Here is a 14,727-nt window from a genome sequence, read left to right on the forward strand (position 1 = left end):
GAAAGTGGACAGAAAGCACAGGACGAATGTTGCAGCCTGCTGAATTATGAACAGGAGACTTGACCCCCTGCTCTTCGGCGGGGGTGGAGGCATTTTGGATCTGAGTGGATGCAAGGTAGGTCTCTCTCCTTGGCTCCCCCAGCCCTGTCACCAACGCCTCCACCCATGAACACGCCCCAGCCTCACCTGCCCCTGTGAAGGTCCAAACCATGCACACCTCAGGGCTGGGTGGATCCGCATTGGTCTTTTATTGGATTTTCCATGGGCAGCCTGCATACCTCAAAGTGCTACCCAGCTCCTTGGCCCTTCACCACGTTCCTGGCTTCTGCTCTGGGGACCAAGCTGGGAGCTGCCAGCCCAGCACCGTCTTCTCCCACGGCCCCGCAGGCTTGGGCTGCTTCCTCGAGACAAACCCAGTTTTCCCGCTGCCTCCCTCTCTGTGCCAGGCTGCCCAGACAGGGGTGGCACGTTCCTGCATTGGGCACAGCCAAGCTCTCCTGGGGAAGAGGCTCCAGCCCAGACCCCCGGCAGTGCCTCCCCGTCTCAGGCCACTTCAGACCCTGCACAGCACGGCACAGCCCTGTGGGCTCAGACCTAAAGCTTGGTGTTGAGGTGGAAGAAGTGGGGTGCTGCATAGGTTGTGGCAGGTGGCACGTGCCATGCAGATGAGGCTGGGCAAAGTCTGTGGCGAAGGGCACTGTCGAAGGATGCCGGGGGGAAGTGCATCAGACCGGTGGCCATGGGGGAGGGCGCTGTAGTGGCTAGGAAGTGGGCCGGGAAGGTAGGGATGACCAGGGGGCTGAAGGGGAGTGTGGCTTGGCCCTTTAAGTGGTCCGGGGTGCCGGCAAAGTTCAGCGGGCAACGCAGCATGGTGCCCCTGTAGGCCTCGGGGAGGGTGGGCCCCAGCGCTGGGCCCAGCAGGCAGGACACGGCCAAGCTGGACCCCACGGATTTGGCCCCGCACTCCTTGGCGTCCACCTCCTTAAGAAAGGGAGACACTGCCCGCAGTTTTTTGCCACCATGGGCAAAGCCCTCTTCTTCCAGGCTGCGCTTGTTGCTCAGGCCTGGGATGCTAGGGAAGGTAGGTGGGGGTGCAGGGCTCTCGGCAGAGACCTTGGCCATGGGGGACACCCAGCAGGCTTTGGGCTTGGGGTAGGGGCTGCCCCTTCTCGAGCTGCCTTTATGGAATGCAGACGGGCGGTTGGCATCCCCGCCCCACACCAACTGGGGCTCTTTGACCAGCAGGCCCTCCTCTTTGCCAGGGGGCCCTAATAGCGCCCCATCTTTAAGGCTGGGGAAGAAGTCCCGGGGGTGCTGGCTGACGGGCTTCAGCACCTCGGTGGGGTACGCATGGAAACAGCCAGTGAAGATGGGGGCTGGCAGGCGAGGACCGGCCAGAGCCTCCTCCCTGAGGCTGCCACCAGGTGCCTGTAATCCCTCCTGAGGGGTCAGCCGGTGCCTGGAGTTCTCAGCTGGCTTTCCTGGGCTCTGAGGACTTTCGGAGAGGTGAACAGCTGGGGATGCCTGGGGGTCCCCATTAGGGCTCCTGGCACCGTGGCGACAGCCCTCCTCCTGGCACTGCAAGGCCTCCGCCTTGCTCACCTGGGCCAGGAGCTTCTTTTTGGCCAATGGTGACATGATGCCATGTGTTCCTTTGCAGTAGAAGCTGGACAGGAGCCGCTTGTAGGCCTCAGGGCAGCTGCTGGCACCCACGAAGGGCAGAGAGGTGCCCAGGGCTGGGCCTGGCTGTTCTGTGCCATCCCTGGGGGGCTCCTGGCTAGGAAGCTGTGCCAGGTCCGTGGCAGCATCTGTCTTGGTCTTTCCTGGCATCATCTGGAATGAGAAAAGTTCATGCCTCAGGGCTGGGTGTGAGCCACATACCCTGACCTGGGGGCCCTGTGGAGCAGAGTCACAGAGGGGTCCCAAGAGCCTCTGTTCACTCTTGTAGCACCTTTGTGAAAAATTTTCAAACAGTCTCCTGTCCTCTGAACAGGCACAGCATGGTATATCAGGACACAGGGCCTGGTGAATGAGGTGCGGGCTGGAGTTCAGACCCCATGGGGCCTCTCATTTGAACTGGCACAACCATGACCCTGGAGCCCCCCACGGATCTGCCGTCAGAGTAGGTTCTGGCTATCCTGGGCAAGGTGCTCTGCGGCCATGACGTGGGTGGTAAGAGGGAGGTGTTTGGCAGGGGACCAGGGGACAGGGAGGCCTGGGGTTAGCTGGTGGTCCAGGCAGGCTCAGAGCTTACTTGGTCTAACCGCTTCTCCTCCTTGGCCTTCTTTGGCTTCTCAGGGGCCCCGTCATCCCCGCGGGGCTCCTTGGCCATCTTGTATTGCTTCCTGGGCTTGGAAGGGGGCAGCGGCTTGTCGTCCTCCCCCTTCAGGTGCCGCACGTATGGGAGCACCAGCCTGAGCAGGAGCACAGCGTGTCCACCAGGAGGCCAGCCTGGCAGGCACGTGCCACACCTCCCACCTCTCTCCCTCATTTGGCCCAGGAGGCATTCGGTGTGGCCGAGCTGGGCCTGGGTGGTGATGAATGCGGCACAGGCAGCTCAGGCTTGTACGTCCAGTGGGAGGTGTGGACGTCCTGCCCCCCCCACCTCCCACCCTGCCCCCTGCCCCCAGGTCCTGCTCTGCCCCGCCCTGCCCCACCCCGCCCCGAGGTGAGGGCCGAGGTGTCCTGCAGGCAGGGTCTCACCAGGGGCCGTACCTCTCGTAGTGGCGGCGTGTGCACGTGGCCGCGCTGGTGCTGCCCGGGCTGCCCCCCAGCTCGTCGTACACGTTCTTCCAGAGGCGGCGGCCGGTCACCTGCAAGGGCACCTCGTGAGGGCACGACCGGCACACCTTCCCCTGCTGGTGGAGTCCTGGAAGCTCCAGGTCCCCACTGGACAGGGACAGGGACTGCAGTTTTGCAGCTGCTTCTCCAGCAGTGGCGGCAGGGAGCTGGGAAGGGGCTCGCCTGGCCGCTAGCCAGCCCTCCCTCCCAGGGGCCACTGCCCGGCTGCTGGCCCCAGCAGCTTTCCAGGCAAAGGGAGCACGAGGAAGACAGAACAGATGGGAAGACAGGAAAACTTGCTTTGAGCAGCAAAGTACAAGCCGGCAAGGCAGGCCCTCTTCCCCCACAGCACACAGCATGCAGGAGAGCTAGGGAAGGGGCGGGATTTGGGACCCTGCCTCTGCCTCCTATCTGGAGGTGGGGACAGGGCCCTTCCTCCCCAGGACCCCACAGGGTGCAGTGGGGAAGGCCTGGGAGATGCAGCATGGCAAGGACCCAGAGGTGCCTCCTTACCATCTCATAGGCCCCCAGCTTCTCCACTGCTTTGTAGATCTTCCACAGGTTAACTGGAGAAGAGAGAGGGCAGGGCCCCTGTCAGCCTCTGTAGGGGGAGGGCACAACCAGCAGCCCATTCCCGTGGACCTGTCAGGCAGGCACAGAACCAGCACACATCCAGACAGGGCCACTGCAATGGATGGGTGGACTAGGCCCTGTGCACTGGCAGTCCAGTGGCCAAGGAGGACAGAGATCCGGCCCCACCCACTGCAGCCCTGTGCCTGGAGGGGGGTGCCCCTTCTGTGGGCTGGCATCACCCAGGGGTGTCCAGAGTGGAGGTGCCTGCCCTGACACCCTACCTGGATGGGATCCCCTGCCAGGCTCCCCCTCCCTGCCTGCACCCCAGGGACGCACTCTGCTTGAAGCCGAGATGGGGCACCCTCTCGATGGGCGTGTGTCGCTCCTTCATGAACTTGTAGAGGCTGACCAGGAAGGCCTGCTCCTCCTCCCGCTCCTGGTCCTCCTCCCGCTCCCCGCCTGCCTCGGGGGAGTCCTGGGGAAAGAACAGGAGGCATTGGGATGAGCCCCCAGTTGGCGGGTGGCCGGGGACAGGCGGAGCCACTGGCTGCTGGGGAGGAATGAAGCGTGTGGTCCCCAACCGCAGGCTCCCGTAGGAGGGAGCAGGCTCCCAGCATCCAGCTTATGGCTCTGGGCTGGAGTGATCTGTCTCTTGGCATCAGAAAGACGCAGTTGTCAGCTATTAGTACCCAGGACCCCAAGTCAGGGTCCACAGAGGCCCAGCTCCAGAGACAGCCATAGGAGCAGCCCTGCAGCTCCCCAGGCCTCTCTCCAGGCACAGAGCACTTCTCTATCTTGCTCTGGATTTGTTCTATCTGTGTCTCAGCTCCTCTACCAGACTGTGAGCTCCTGGTGGCAGGCTCAGAGTCCCCAAGCCGAAGGAGCAAAGGTGCTTGGTGTTTTCTGGCACTGCGGGGTCCTGTGTCCACTGAGCCATTGCTGTGGTGGCCTGCCTCTCTGAGCTGCCAGTCTGCGTGCTAAATTTAGGGTGGTGAAGCCCTATCCTGGGTTCCTGACACACTTCTGTCAGGACGTTCAGTTCCTGCTTCCAGAGGGGCAGTGTCTGCTGATGGTATTCATTTGGTTGGTGGCTCAGGGCAGTGGGGTATGGTTGAGCTGGGGCTCAGGGCTTGGAGAGCAGACAGCTCCCAGGTCCTGGATGGGGAGGCCCTAAACACCAGAAGGATGTAAACCATGAGGGCCTAGAACAGTACAGACAGCTGTGCATTCCCAAAACATTCTATTCAAGTACCATTTCAGTGTTTCTGACACTGAACGAAGACCTCCGACCATGAATGGCACGCAAACTCACGCGTCACCTATGAAACTGTGACGCACTGGAGACCAAGGCAGCTGGTCTTGTGCAGGCCTCAGAATGAAGGCACTCCCTCGGCAGCTCTTCCGCGCAAGCTGTGAAAAACCGTTACCATTTGCGACTACTCTGCTACATGAATCAGGATTTTTACTCCAGGCTGTGCCACCAAAGCAAACGGCCAAGACGAATGGACGTTCAGGCCAATGCTCCGCTGGGTCGCCCACGGCTCCCTCTCAGACCCTGCTCACCGAAATGGCCTTAGTGATCTCGCTGAGGGACTCTAATACCCACGCTGTAAACTTGGAGGGATGCACGGATGTACATGTGGTTTTACATCTTAAAACAGTGCTTTTATCGGTTTCATTCATCAGGGCTCCAGGCAGATCTTCATTTGATAAGGGGGTTCTGCTAGGAAAACTAAGTCTGAAACCCCTGCCATGGGTGACGGGAGGATCCTCCTCTCCCTGGCTCCCAGCTCCCCACACCTGATGCAGGCCCAAAACCCCAGGGCTGGGCCCGGCTCAGCAGACTGGAGCGTGGGGAACACATCCTCCTGAGAGCTTGGGGAGTCCCGAAGTTCACCTGGGAGGCTGTGCACAGGTGAGGGGGGGAGGGGCAGGGAAGAGGCCCCCAGGGGTCGCCCAACTCACCTCCAGATGGATGGGGCTCTGGCTCCTGCTCTGTTCACCATCGCGTTGAGGGGACACAGATGGGTCTAGGGGATCACCCTCCTCTGACTGTTTCCTTTTCCCTTTGACAGGAGGTGCTGCAAAGAGGGGAAGGGGAAGGGGTGGGGGAGGGGGGAGAGAGAGCACTTGAGACGCAGGCAAGAAGAACAGGCAGTGAGGAGAGGTCCTCTGGGAGAGATGGCAGGTCCTCCCATCCCCCATCTGAACCCACCAGGTGTGGAGCGAGTCCTCCCCTTCCTTCGGCAAAGTGTCCCCTGCCTCCTGGTCCCTGGCTGCACACAGGCTGGCCCTTTACACACACCTGTGGGCTCACCCCGGTGGCCAACTCTGCTCTCCCTCCTCTCTGCCAGGCTCACCTCCGACTGAGCCCCACACCTGCTGCTGTTCCTTCCTCTGTTCCAGCCAGCTCCCCACATCCTTTGAAGGAAAATTTAAACCACCCTGGGGTCACGTCAGAGGAGAGTAAGGTCGGGCCATGGTGCTCAAGGAAACCCTGTCTCCAAAACCTGCCCCACATTCAGCCAGAGCGTTTTCACAGCACCTCAGCCCAACTGGGAAAGCTGCAGAGGTTCCCACGTTTGTGAGCCCAAGAGCACCACAGCGGGTGCTTGGATCCTCCAGGAATAATCGAGAAGGCTAGAAGCTCCTGTTTATGAAACATCTGACCTTTCTATGAGCACTGGCAGAGGGCTAACTGTCCCTCATTAGGCCACTTGCTCCTGTCACCTGCAAGGGTCTCACCTGACAAGCCACTTCTTGTGGGTGGCCCTTCCCAGCCCCCAGCCTAGCACAACCATCTTGCTCCGCTGGGCACCCTCGGCCACTCACAGCCATCCGGACTGAACTGCCCACTGCGCATGTGGCTTCCTGACAGTTAGTGAAGCCACACAGTAGGCGCCGGGTTTCAGTGAGAAGGAGCGTGTCTCACAACAACATGCATGGAGGGCAGGAGGCACTCGACTTTACCAAGGGCAGCCACAAGCTGATAGCTGCAAGGGCACAACACCCGTGTCCCTGCAAAAAACACTGGAAACCGCCTCCAGCCCTCGGACAAGCTGGCAGTGCACCTCAGACCAGGAGCCCCGGGCTTTGGATCTCCCCTTCTTTCTAACCTTCTCTTCCTTTTTGTTAACCTAGTATGAACGCTCCCATTCTCCCGGTTTGCTCCAGCTCAGGAAATCCTTACCACTGGGCACCTACGAGCTCCCCTTTCTGTCCTGGAGAGAAAAAGAATCGCCGTGACAACAACAAACCCACACCAGCGTGGCCCACGAGGCCAGAACCTTTGGCCACGGGATAGTGTGCCCTTCGGTGGTCGCTCATGGAAGCTTCACCCTGCTTGCAACTACTCGCTTGTACCGCACGGGTCCCTGGCTCTTCCACGTGTGTTCTCTTATTTAGTCCCAGAAGGGAGCTCATTTTTTTTAAAAACGTTGATTTTGAGAGACAGAGAGATGGTGTGCGTGCACACACGTGAGCGGGGAAGGGGCAGAGAAGGGGGGAGAGAGAGAGAATCCCGACGTGGGGCTCGATCTCACCACTGTGAGACCACGACCTGAGCCCAAATCAAGAGTCAGGCACTTAACTGACTGAGCCACCCAGGTGCCCTCAGGAGGGATCTCATTTAGTTTTTTTTTTTTTATTTCTTTTTAATGTTTTTATTTATTTTTGAGAGAGAGAGAGAGAGTGTGAACAGAGGAAGGGCAGAGACAGGGAGACATAGAATCCAAAGCAGGCTCCAGGCTGCTGGCACAGAGCCCGATGCGGGGCTCAAACTCGTGAACGAAGATCATGACCTGAGCAGAAGTCGGATGCTTAACTGACTGAGCCACGGAGGGGCCTCCAGGAGGGATCTCCTTTTATTTATTTTATTTTATTTTTTTTAATTTTTTTAACGTTTATTTATTTTTGAGACAGAGAGAGACAGAGCATGAACAGGGGAGGGTCAGAGAGAGGGAGACACAGAATCCGAAACAGGCTCCAGGCTCTGAGCTGTCAGCACAGAGCCCGACGCGGGGCTCGAACTCACAGACCGCGAGATCATGACCTGAGCCGAAGTTGGCCGCTTAACCGACTGAGCCACCCAGGCGCCCCAGGGATCTCCTTTTAAAGAGGGGAAACTGAAGCCAGAGAAGCTAAGTTGCTTGCCTCCCTGGGAGACCAGGGTTCAAAGTAAGGTCTGTGTGACCACCAATCCAAGTGGCCTGGCCTTGCCACCATCGTGGTTGCTGTTGTCATCACCAGCATTTAAAAAGCCTTGATGAGAAGTCCAAATAAACTTGGAAGAGAAACCAATCCTAAGGCTTGTCAAAGAGAAAGGCACTCAGGCCTTCTTCTCAGGCTGGCTTCTGACCAATCAAGACATGGTCAATATCCAGAAATAACCAGGTGTTAACAACTGACCTGCCCCCACCTCCCCAACTGATGCCTTTCCAACCAAGTTCTTGGTGACTCTATGCCTCAGTCTTCCCTTCTGTGAAATGGGAAAGAGCCTGGAGTCCTTTGGCCACTCTCCCTGAATTCCTAAAGTCCACGGGCCAGGTCACAGGCACAGCCACTTTCCCCAGCTCTTCTCCCTGCCCTCCTGCCCTCTCCACCTGTCCTTTTTTCTTTTTAACATTTATTCATTTTTGAAAGACAGAGACAGAGTGCGAATGGGGAAGGGGCAGAGAGAGAGGGAGACACAGAATTTGAAGTAGGCTCCAGGCTCCAAGCTGTCAACGGAGCCCCGATGCAGGGCTCGAACTCACAGACCGCAAGATGGTGACCTGAGCTGAAGTCGGGCCCTTAACCAACTGAGCCACCCAGGCACCCCTCTCCACCTGTCTTCACACCCTCTCTGCCTTCTTTCCTGCTTGCTCAGCTTCTCAGCATCAAAGGACTCTCTCCACCCTGAGTCCCTACATGTGGTGATCCTGGGGCTTCTCACTGGAGCCTTCCTACAAACTTGGTATGTGACCCTCGTAAGTGGCTGCCCTCAGCTGCAGAAAAATAAAGTGGTAGGATCAGTACCCATTAGAATCACCAGGGAGCGTTTTAAAGACATTGGTGACTGTGTCCCCCACCCCCAGTCTGATTTAAGGTTCTGCAGGGGCATCAGTTTAAAGCTCCCTAAGGGATCTTAAAGGGGGCAGCCAATTTGAGAGCCACTGGGCCAGAGGACCTCTATCCCTTCTGCTTGGTTCCAGAATTGGTAAGATCTGCCTGGGCCACACTGAGGGGAAAATCTCCTGGAGCCAGGCACTCAAGTTACCTGGAAAGGAGGTCACCAATCTGAGCCGTTTAACCCCAGACAGGAAAAGGATTAGAGCTCTTGCCTAGAGCTACAAAGGGAAACACTCTCTTTATCTCTGTGTCCAGCTGAGTCCCCAAATGAACTCAGCCTCCACTCCCTCCCAACCAGGCTAGTATGCTCTCTGCCTGGCAGGGCCTTCTGGGCCCCACTTCCACAGCCTCAGCTGAGGGAGAGGACAGTCCTCTCCCTCCTTCTCCAGGGTGCCCTCTGTCCTGTCCCTGGCTACCCCAAGTCATGGAACCCCAGGGTTCTAGATCATCTTCATTTGGAAGAGGGTTCTGCTAGGAAAACTAAGTGTGAAACCCCTGCCACAGGTGACAGGCGGGTTCCCCTGCCTGCCAGGTTCCCAGCTCCCATACCTTCCAGTGCTCTGAGGAAGGGCTGGGCTGCTCTCCCGGCTCTGCAGGGGAGGAAAGAGTCTCGGGGACCGGCCATCCCAGTCTCCCAACCACATCCAGCCTGCAGAGGCAGAAGAGTCCCACCTGCTCCTGAGTGACTGCTGCTGCCCAGCAACCTCTGAGTTACTGTCCTGCTATCGCCACAAAGCCTCAGATGCCCCACTGTAACGGGAAGGTGGATCCAACTTGCAAGAAGAAAACCACTGCTGGTCAAAGGAATGTCGTTCAGACATGGCTTTTTCCATCCAGGAAGCAATAATGACAATAATGATGATGATGATTTCATTGTTTACTGTGAACACAGCTGGAATCTATAAGGTATGAGATGGGGATCTAATCACATTTCCCCCCAACGGTTACGTGTCCCAATATTGACTGAGTGATGCCCTTCCCCCAGTGATTTGAAATGCTACTCTCCCCATAATCTAAAGGTTTATAAGGAATTTATAGGAGGGGCGCCAGGGTGGTTCAGTCAGTTAAGCGGTCGGACTCTTGATTTTGGCTCAGGTCACGATCTCACCGTTCATGAGATCCAGCCCCACATCGGGCTCTGTGCTGACAGTACAGAGCCTGCTTGGGATTCCCTCTCCCTCTCTCTCTCTGCCCCTCCCCGATTTGTGTGCTCAAGCTCTGTCTCTCTCTCTCTCTCAAAATAAATAACAACGAAAGGAACACACCTGAAACCGTTTCTGGAATTTTCTACTGTTTCCTTCACTGTGGAATGCCAGTACTCATGCATGCTGTTTTAACTGTAAAACAACTGACTATCCAGAGGGCAAGTCCCCCATCATTACTCTTTTTAAATAATTATCTGAACTTCAGGATAATTTGTCACATTCCCTTAAAAAAAAAAAAAAAAAAACACTGGGGTTTTGGTTGAATTGCATTTAAACTTAGAAATTACTTTGAAGAAAGAGAACACCTTTCTGATATGGCACCTTCCTTTTTTCAGGACCACATGTCTCCCCAGATTCAGGTCTCCCTTTGCTGTCCTCAGACGTTCCTTCTTAAAGGCCCTGTGTGCTTTCTGTTGAGCTTACTCCTTGTGTTTTGGGCAGCTAGATAATAGTGTGAGAAAAGCTTTGATAATCTACAGCAGGACTTGGCTCCACAGTCTCTGTTGTTTCCTCCTCTCACTGTTGGGAAGAGAACAGGAGGCTGCTGGTTGGGCCAGGAGTTGAGCCCTTGGGCCCTTGTGACTCCGTGCCTCACTGGGGAGTGAACAGGGGTGGCAGGGTGCTTGGGGGTGGCGTGCTGCCCAAAGCCCTTCTGGTATTAGGTATCTGATCTGTTTAACTCCATGGCTTGTGTTAAAGTCCAAGCTTAAACCCCAGCTCCAGAAACCACAGCAGTGAAGAGGTTAGTTTCAGTCACTAACTCCAAAAGAGGACGCTCCCTGGAGTCTACTTGTTCTCAAGCGATTCCTTACCTCCCTTTCCAAATCATACACTCCACCAACTCAGCTCAGTGCTCTGCCGGGCCGTGGACTAGGCATTTTTGTACACCGCTTCACTGAATCTTCCCAGCCACCCAGTGGGTTCTATCTCCCCCCTTTTACAGATACAATACGTGAGGATCCGAGAGGTTCATCACTTGCCTGAAATCACCCAGCTTACTAGTGGCAAAGCTGGGATTCAGAACCAGAGCAGTCTGACCGTCCCAAAACTGAGCTCTGAGATCTGGACTTTTTAATGGAAACAGGGAGACGCCAAGCTCCTTATCTGCTCAAAGGGTGCAAGCTTGCTCCTCTCCCTGAAAGAAGCAATCTCCCATCACACCACTCCTATTAATCTGCTAAAAAGTCTGGCTTCTGCTGACAAGCTGAAATCAGGTAAGAGTGGGAAGGGGCTCTGCTCCACAGAGCTGCATCTTTTACCAAGTCAGCCACTGCTTCTGTACTATGGTATCCCTTTCACTGCTAGACCCCCAAGGGCCCGATGTTCTAAGCAGGACAAAGAAACAAGGCTTCCGACACAAACCACAGCCAAGTGTGTGTTGTGTACACACGCCCCTCAGTGGGATCCGAGGTCTGCCTGTGCTGCTCACTTCCCACTGTATCTCACTGTCCAGAGCAGCGTGAGGCCTGGAACAAGTGCTCCATAAACAACCACATGGATGCAGTAAGACCACGTGATCTCAGATGCTCCTGATACCTCAGAGAGGGGCTTGGGCTGTGACTAATTCAAAGCCATAGAGCCCGTCAGAGACCTAGTGCCAGACCGCACCGCTTATATCTCTCTCCTCTCCTCTTCTCTCTCTTTCTCTTGCCCTGCCCCGCCCCATTCACCCTTGGTGTGATGGGAAGGAAGCAACACTTCCTTTCATGAAAAGTCACCCACTGGGAGCACTGCATCAATTGCGTCAATTACGACAATAATGGTAACAGCAGCCCAATAACAACCAGCAGAAACCGCCCCACCTCGCCTAGCCCCACCTCGCCTGAGGTTGTTGGCTTAAGTTTCTCTTAGTTTGAGCCGGAGCTGAAACAAAGACAGCCTTTGAGGCCGCCAGTCCACTCTGTGGCCCAGGAGCCGGCTGCCTGGCAAAGTCTCGGTGCGGAGCTTTCTCCAGTGGGCAGTTTGGGGAGGGAGGACTGCCAAGGGCTGAGGACGCATGAGCCGGACAAGGGACCCCCGAAGGGTGCAGCTTCTGCCCCAGCCCTGCCTCAGTGTCTCAGCTGGGGCACAGGAAAACGGGGTTTGAGAGTAGCTGGGGCCAAGATGACAGTCTTGAGAGAAATATAGAAAGGTAGGTGGCATGGGGGCTCCAAATGTGAGACTACCGTCTCCTAACCGCACTAGGACTCTTGTCCCCCTTTAGTCAGCTCTGGTATGTCCTAAAAGACCCTATGCCAGGATAGGCTGAATACCCACTGTCCCCCCCCCCCCCCCAAGTCTGGGTGGTATTTGATAACAGTAACAGCTCCATGTAAGGACTGTCTCCTAGGTCCCCATGAACTTTAAGTTTGTGTTCCCATTCCACCTAGGGAGAAACTGGGTTCAGTGACTTGTCCAAGACATGACCCACGAGTAGAGACACAGCCAGGACATGAGGAAGACTGCCTAACTCTTGCCAGGGGGCACTCCATAGCCTTTCAGCATTTCCACCCACCTGGTAGAAACCCCAGGGGGCTAAAAGGGAGAGTGGGCAGTCCCTGGCCAGTCTACCATCAGGTAACAGGAGGGCAAGGGGGAGGGGAGAGGTCTTGGGAGGTCTGCCTCTCTCTCACTGCCAGACCTCACTCTAAGCCTCAGTTTCTCCGCCTGTAAATCAAAGGAAGAGGGACTGATCCCCTGAGGTCCTTTCTACCTCTGCCACTCTATGTTCCACACGCCCCAGGCGGGTCCCCAGGGCTCCAGCGGAGTCTGGAACTCCACTCTGGGCGCTAGACTCTCTAGTCACTATCTCCTACCCCTCCTTTGCCCCAGGGGGCATGTAGGCACAGAGACGCTGACTCCCTCAACAGTGGTGCTCCGGCGGGGGGCGAGAAGCACCTGTTATCCTCCCCTCGGCCCCGCGGACCCCTCCCTGACAGTTGACCGGCCGAAAACAAAGGGACGCTGGACCCGGCCAGCACAGTGCCCCCAGACCTGGCACCCTGAACCCTCAGAGTCCGGCGCTTAGAGAGCCCCGCCACCCCCCACCCACATCGGCGGGGCTGAACCCCGCCTGAAGGCGCCCCCGGACACTCTGCGAAGGGACCGAGATGCACCAAACTCCGCAGCTCCGGCTGAGCGCGAAGGCAAACATCTCTCTCCTTGCACGGTCGCAGCCTGCGCTTCAACTCTCTCGCCCCCCCACCCCCACCCCGCCCCATCACTCCCGGGGCCGCCACCTAGTCCCTTCAGGAGACCCGAGGAAAGAGAAGACACAAGAAAGAGGACGATAGCAAAGAGGGAAGATAGCTCTTTCTTGCCGGGCGGGTGGGGGAGGGCAGAGGAAGGTGGACAGGAGACAAGAATAAGAGAGAACAGAGAAGAAAAGAGAAAAAGGGAAGAGAAAAGAGAAAGAGAAAGGGTAGGGGGCGGGAAGCCGGTAACCGCCGAAGGATCAGAACACCCCTTTGCTGAAAGAGGAACAGTTGATTCTTCAAAGTGCATTGAGCAAGTTCTTCAAAACCCGCGCAGAGTCACTTTCAGGAAACGGCGGCCGCAGTGGAAAGCGCCCCGCGCGCGCCCAGGGACCCCGGTGCCTCTTCTCGGCGGCGCCGGCGGGTTCTGAGAACCGCGGGGATGTGACGGGGCGGGGCGGGGGGGGGGGGGCAAATGGGGGCTGGGAGGCAGAGAAACTGCTGCGGACAGCCTGTCACAACAAATTAGCTGAGACCAGCTCGAGATTGAAACCACAGCAGGAAGTGGGATGACAGAACCGTACAGGACTTGGTAAATTTCAGCCAAGAGACGACGAAAAGAGTTTCGAGATAAACGTCCGGGAAGCCCCTGGCCGCCAAAACTTTTTGTCTCTCCTTTTTTCGAAGAGTGAGCGCCGACACCCAGCCTCACCCCTCCCGCGTAGGGTGGAGGGCCCTGGCGCCCCAGCGGGGCTAGGGTGCCCGCGCCTTCGCCCCGGAGTCCACCCCCGGCCCCGCTCCGCCCCTCCTGGGGGCCCGGATGGCCACGAGGGCCCGGAGGGCACCTGGCAGGGCAACCTCGCCCTCCCCACGAGGCCGCCAGCCCCGTACCGGGACAGGCCAAGGAGCTGCTTACCCATGGCCCGGAGAGGTCCCTCGGCGCCCACCCGAGGCCCTCCGCACGCGCGGCTCTCCAACCCCGCGCTCTCCGCGCAACTGGCCCTTGGCGCAGCAAGCCTGCCTCCTCCCCACAGCCCCGCCCCGCCCCTCCCGGGCACCGCCCCCGCCCCGCTCTGGGCTCCGGTTGGTGGGTCCAATTCTTCCGCGCGGGGGCCGGGGCCGCCCCCTGAGCCCGAGGACCTCTGGGACTTGTAGTGCGCTTTCCCTCTCCCCAGGCTCAGAGACCGAGGTACCTGAGATAGGCAGGACACGCAGGAATCGCTGCTGCCTGTGCCTCTAGGGACAAAACTAACCTTGGAAAATTCCTCGTTGCTCGTCAACGGGACCCTGGGGCTGAGTGGGTTGAGCAAAGTGCATCTGACTTTGACTTGAACTGGGTCCTGGGTATTTTCCAACTCCCACCCCGCCCAACATAGAAGTAGAGGCGGTTGGTGTTAGCTAAACAAGGACCCCAGACCAAACTAGCAAGTCCTTTGGTCAAAATTCTGTGGGGTCCCAGAAACTCTTGGGGCAATGTCTGCAGATGTCACAAGGCCAGGGACTGGCAGCTACAAAGCATTCCAACAAGGGAGCATGACCCCTGCTTGGGGAGCTGAGGGTGAGGCTAGAGTGGAATGGGCACCCGAGGAGCTGCTGAGCCCGCCGAGGCAGCTTCCACCGCAGGGAGGAGTAACTTGGCCAGGTGCGCAGCACAGAAGAGGAAACTGAGGCTCACCTTTGAGAGCCCAACGTCTCACAGCATCATCCACAGCAGCCAAAAGGTGGGAACAAGCCAGTGTCCACGGACAGATGAATGGATAAACTGTGGTGTGTCCATATAATGGAGTATCATCATTCAGCCTTAAAAAGAAAGGAAATTCTGACACGTGCTACATGGATGAATCTCGAAGACATTATGCTCAGTGAAATATGCCAGTCACGTAAGG

General features: G+C 57.4%; 1 protein-coding gene across 2 annotated transcripts; it reads right to left on the bottom strand.

The window, feature by feature from the left end:
* Positions 1 to 229: 229 nt before the first annotated feature.
* ARID5A (AT-rich interaction domain 5A) lies at positions 230 to 13,890 on the bottom strand. Of its 2 annotated transcripts, XM_060653673.2 has the most exons (7): positions 13,758 to 13,890; positions 5,320 to 5,435; positions 3,691 to 3,829; positions 3,295 to 3,347; positions 2,716 to 2,813; positions 2,255 to 2,414; positions 230 to 1,833 (listed from the first exon to the last, which is right to left on the bottom strand). In XM_060653673.2, exons 1-7 carry the CDS (start codon positions 13,759 to 13,761, stop codon positions 595 to 597), a joined length of 1,809 nt encoding a protein of 602 aa, XP_060509656.2. In that variant the 5' UTR covers positions 13,762 to 13,890; the 3' UTR covers positions 230 to 594. The 2 variants fall into 2 exon arrangements, with proteins under 2 accessions (XP_060509656.2, XP_078300894.1); XM_078444768.1 differs by lacking the exons at positions 3,691 to 3,829; positions 13,758 to 13,890 and having other exon boundaries at positions 5,320 to 5,434.
* Positions 13,891 to 14,727: the final 837 nt, after the last annotated feature.

Source organism: Panthera onca, chromosome A3, assembly GCF_046562875.1.
Source record: "Panthera onca isolate mPanOnc1 chromosome A3, mPanOnc1 haplotype 2, whole genome shotgun sequence".
In the NCBI taxonomy this organism is placed as follows: Eukaryota; Metazoa; Chordata; class Mammalia; order Carnivora; family Felidae; genus Panthera; species Panthera onca.

Bases quoted from the DNA above. Each gene is read 5' to 3' on its own strand.
- ARID5A (XM_060653673.2), bottom strand. The intron at 2,814-3,294 runs GTAAGGAGGCAC...GTGCCCTTGCAG, and splicing joins AGCTGGGGGCCTATGAGATG to GTGACCGGCCGCCGCCTCTG. The intron at 1,834-2,254 runs GTAAGCTCTGAG...TTCTCATTCCAG, and splicing joins AGGAGAAGCGGTTAGACCAA to ATGATGCCAGGAAAGACCAA.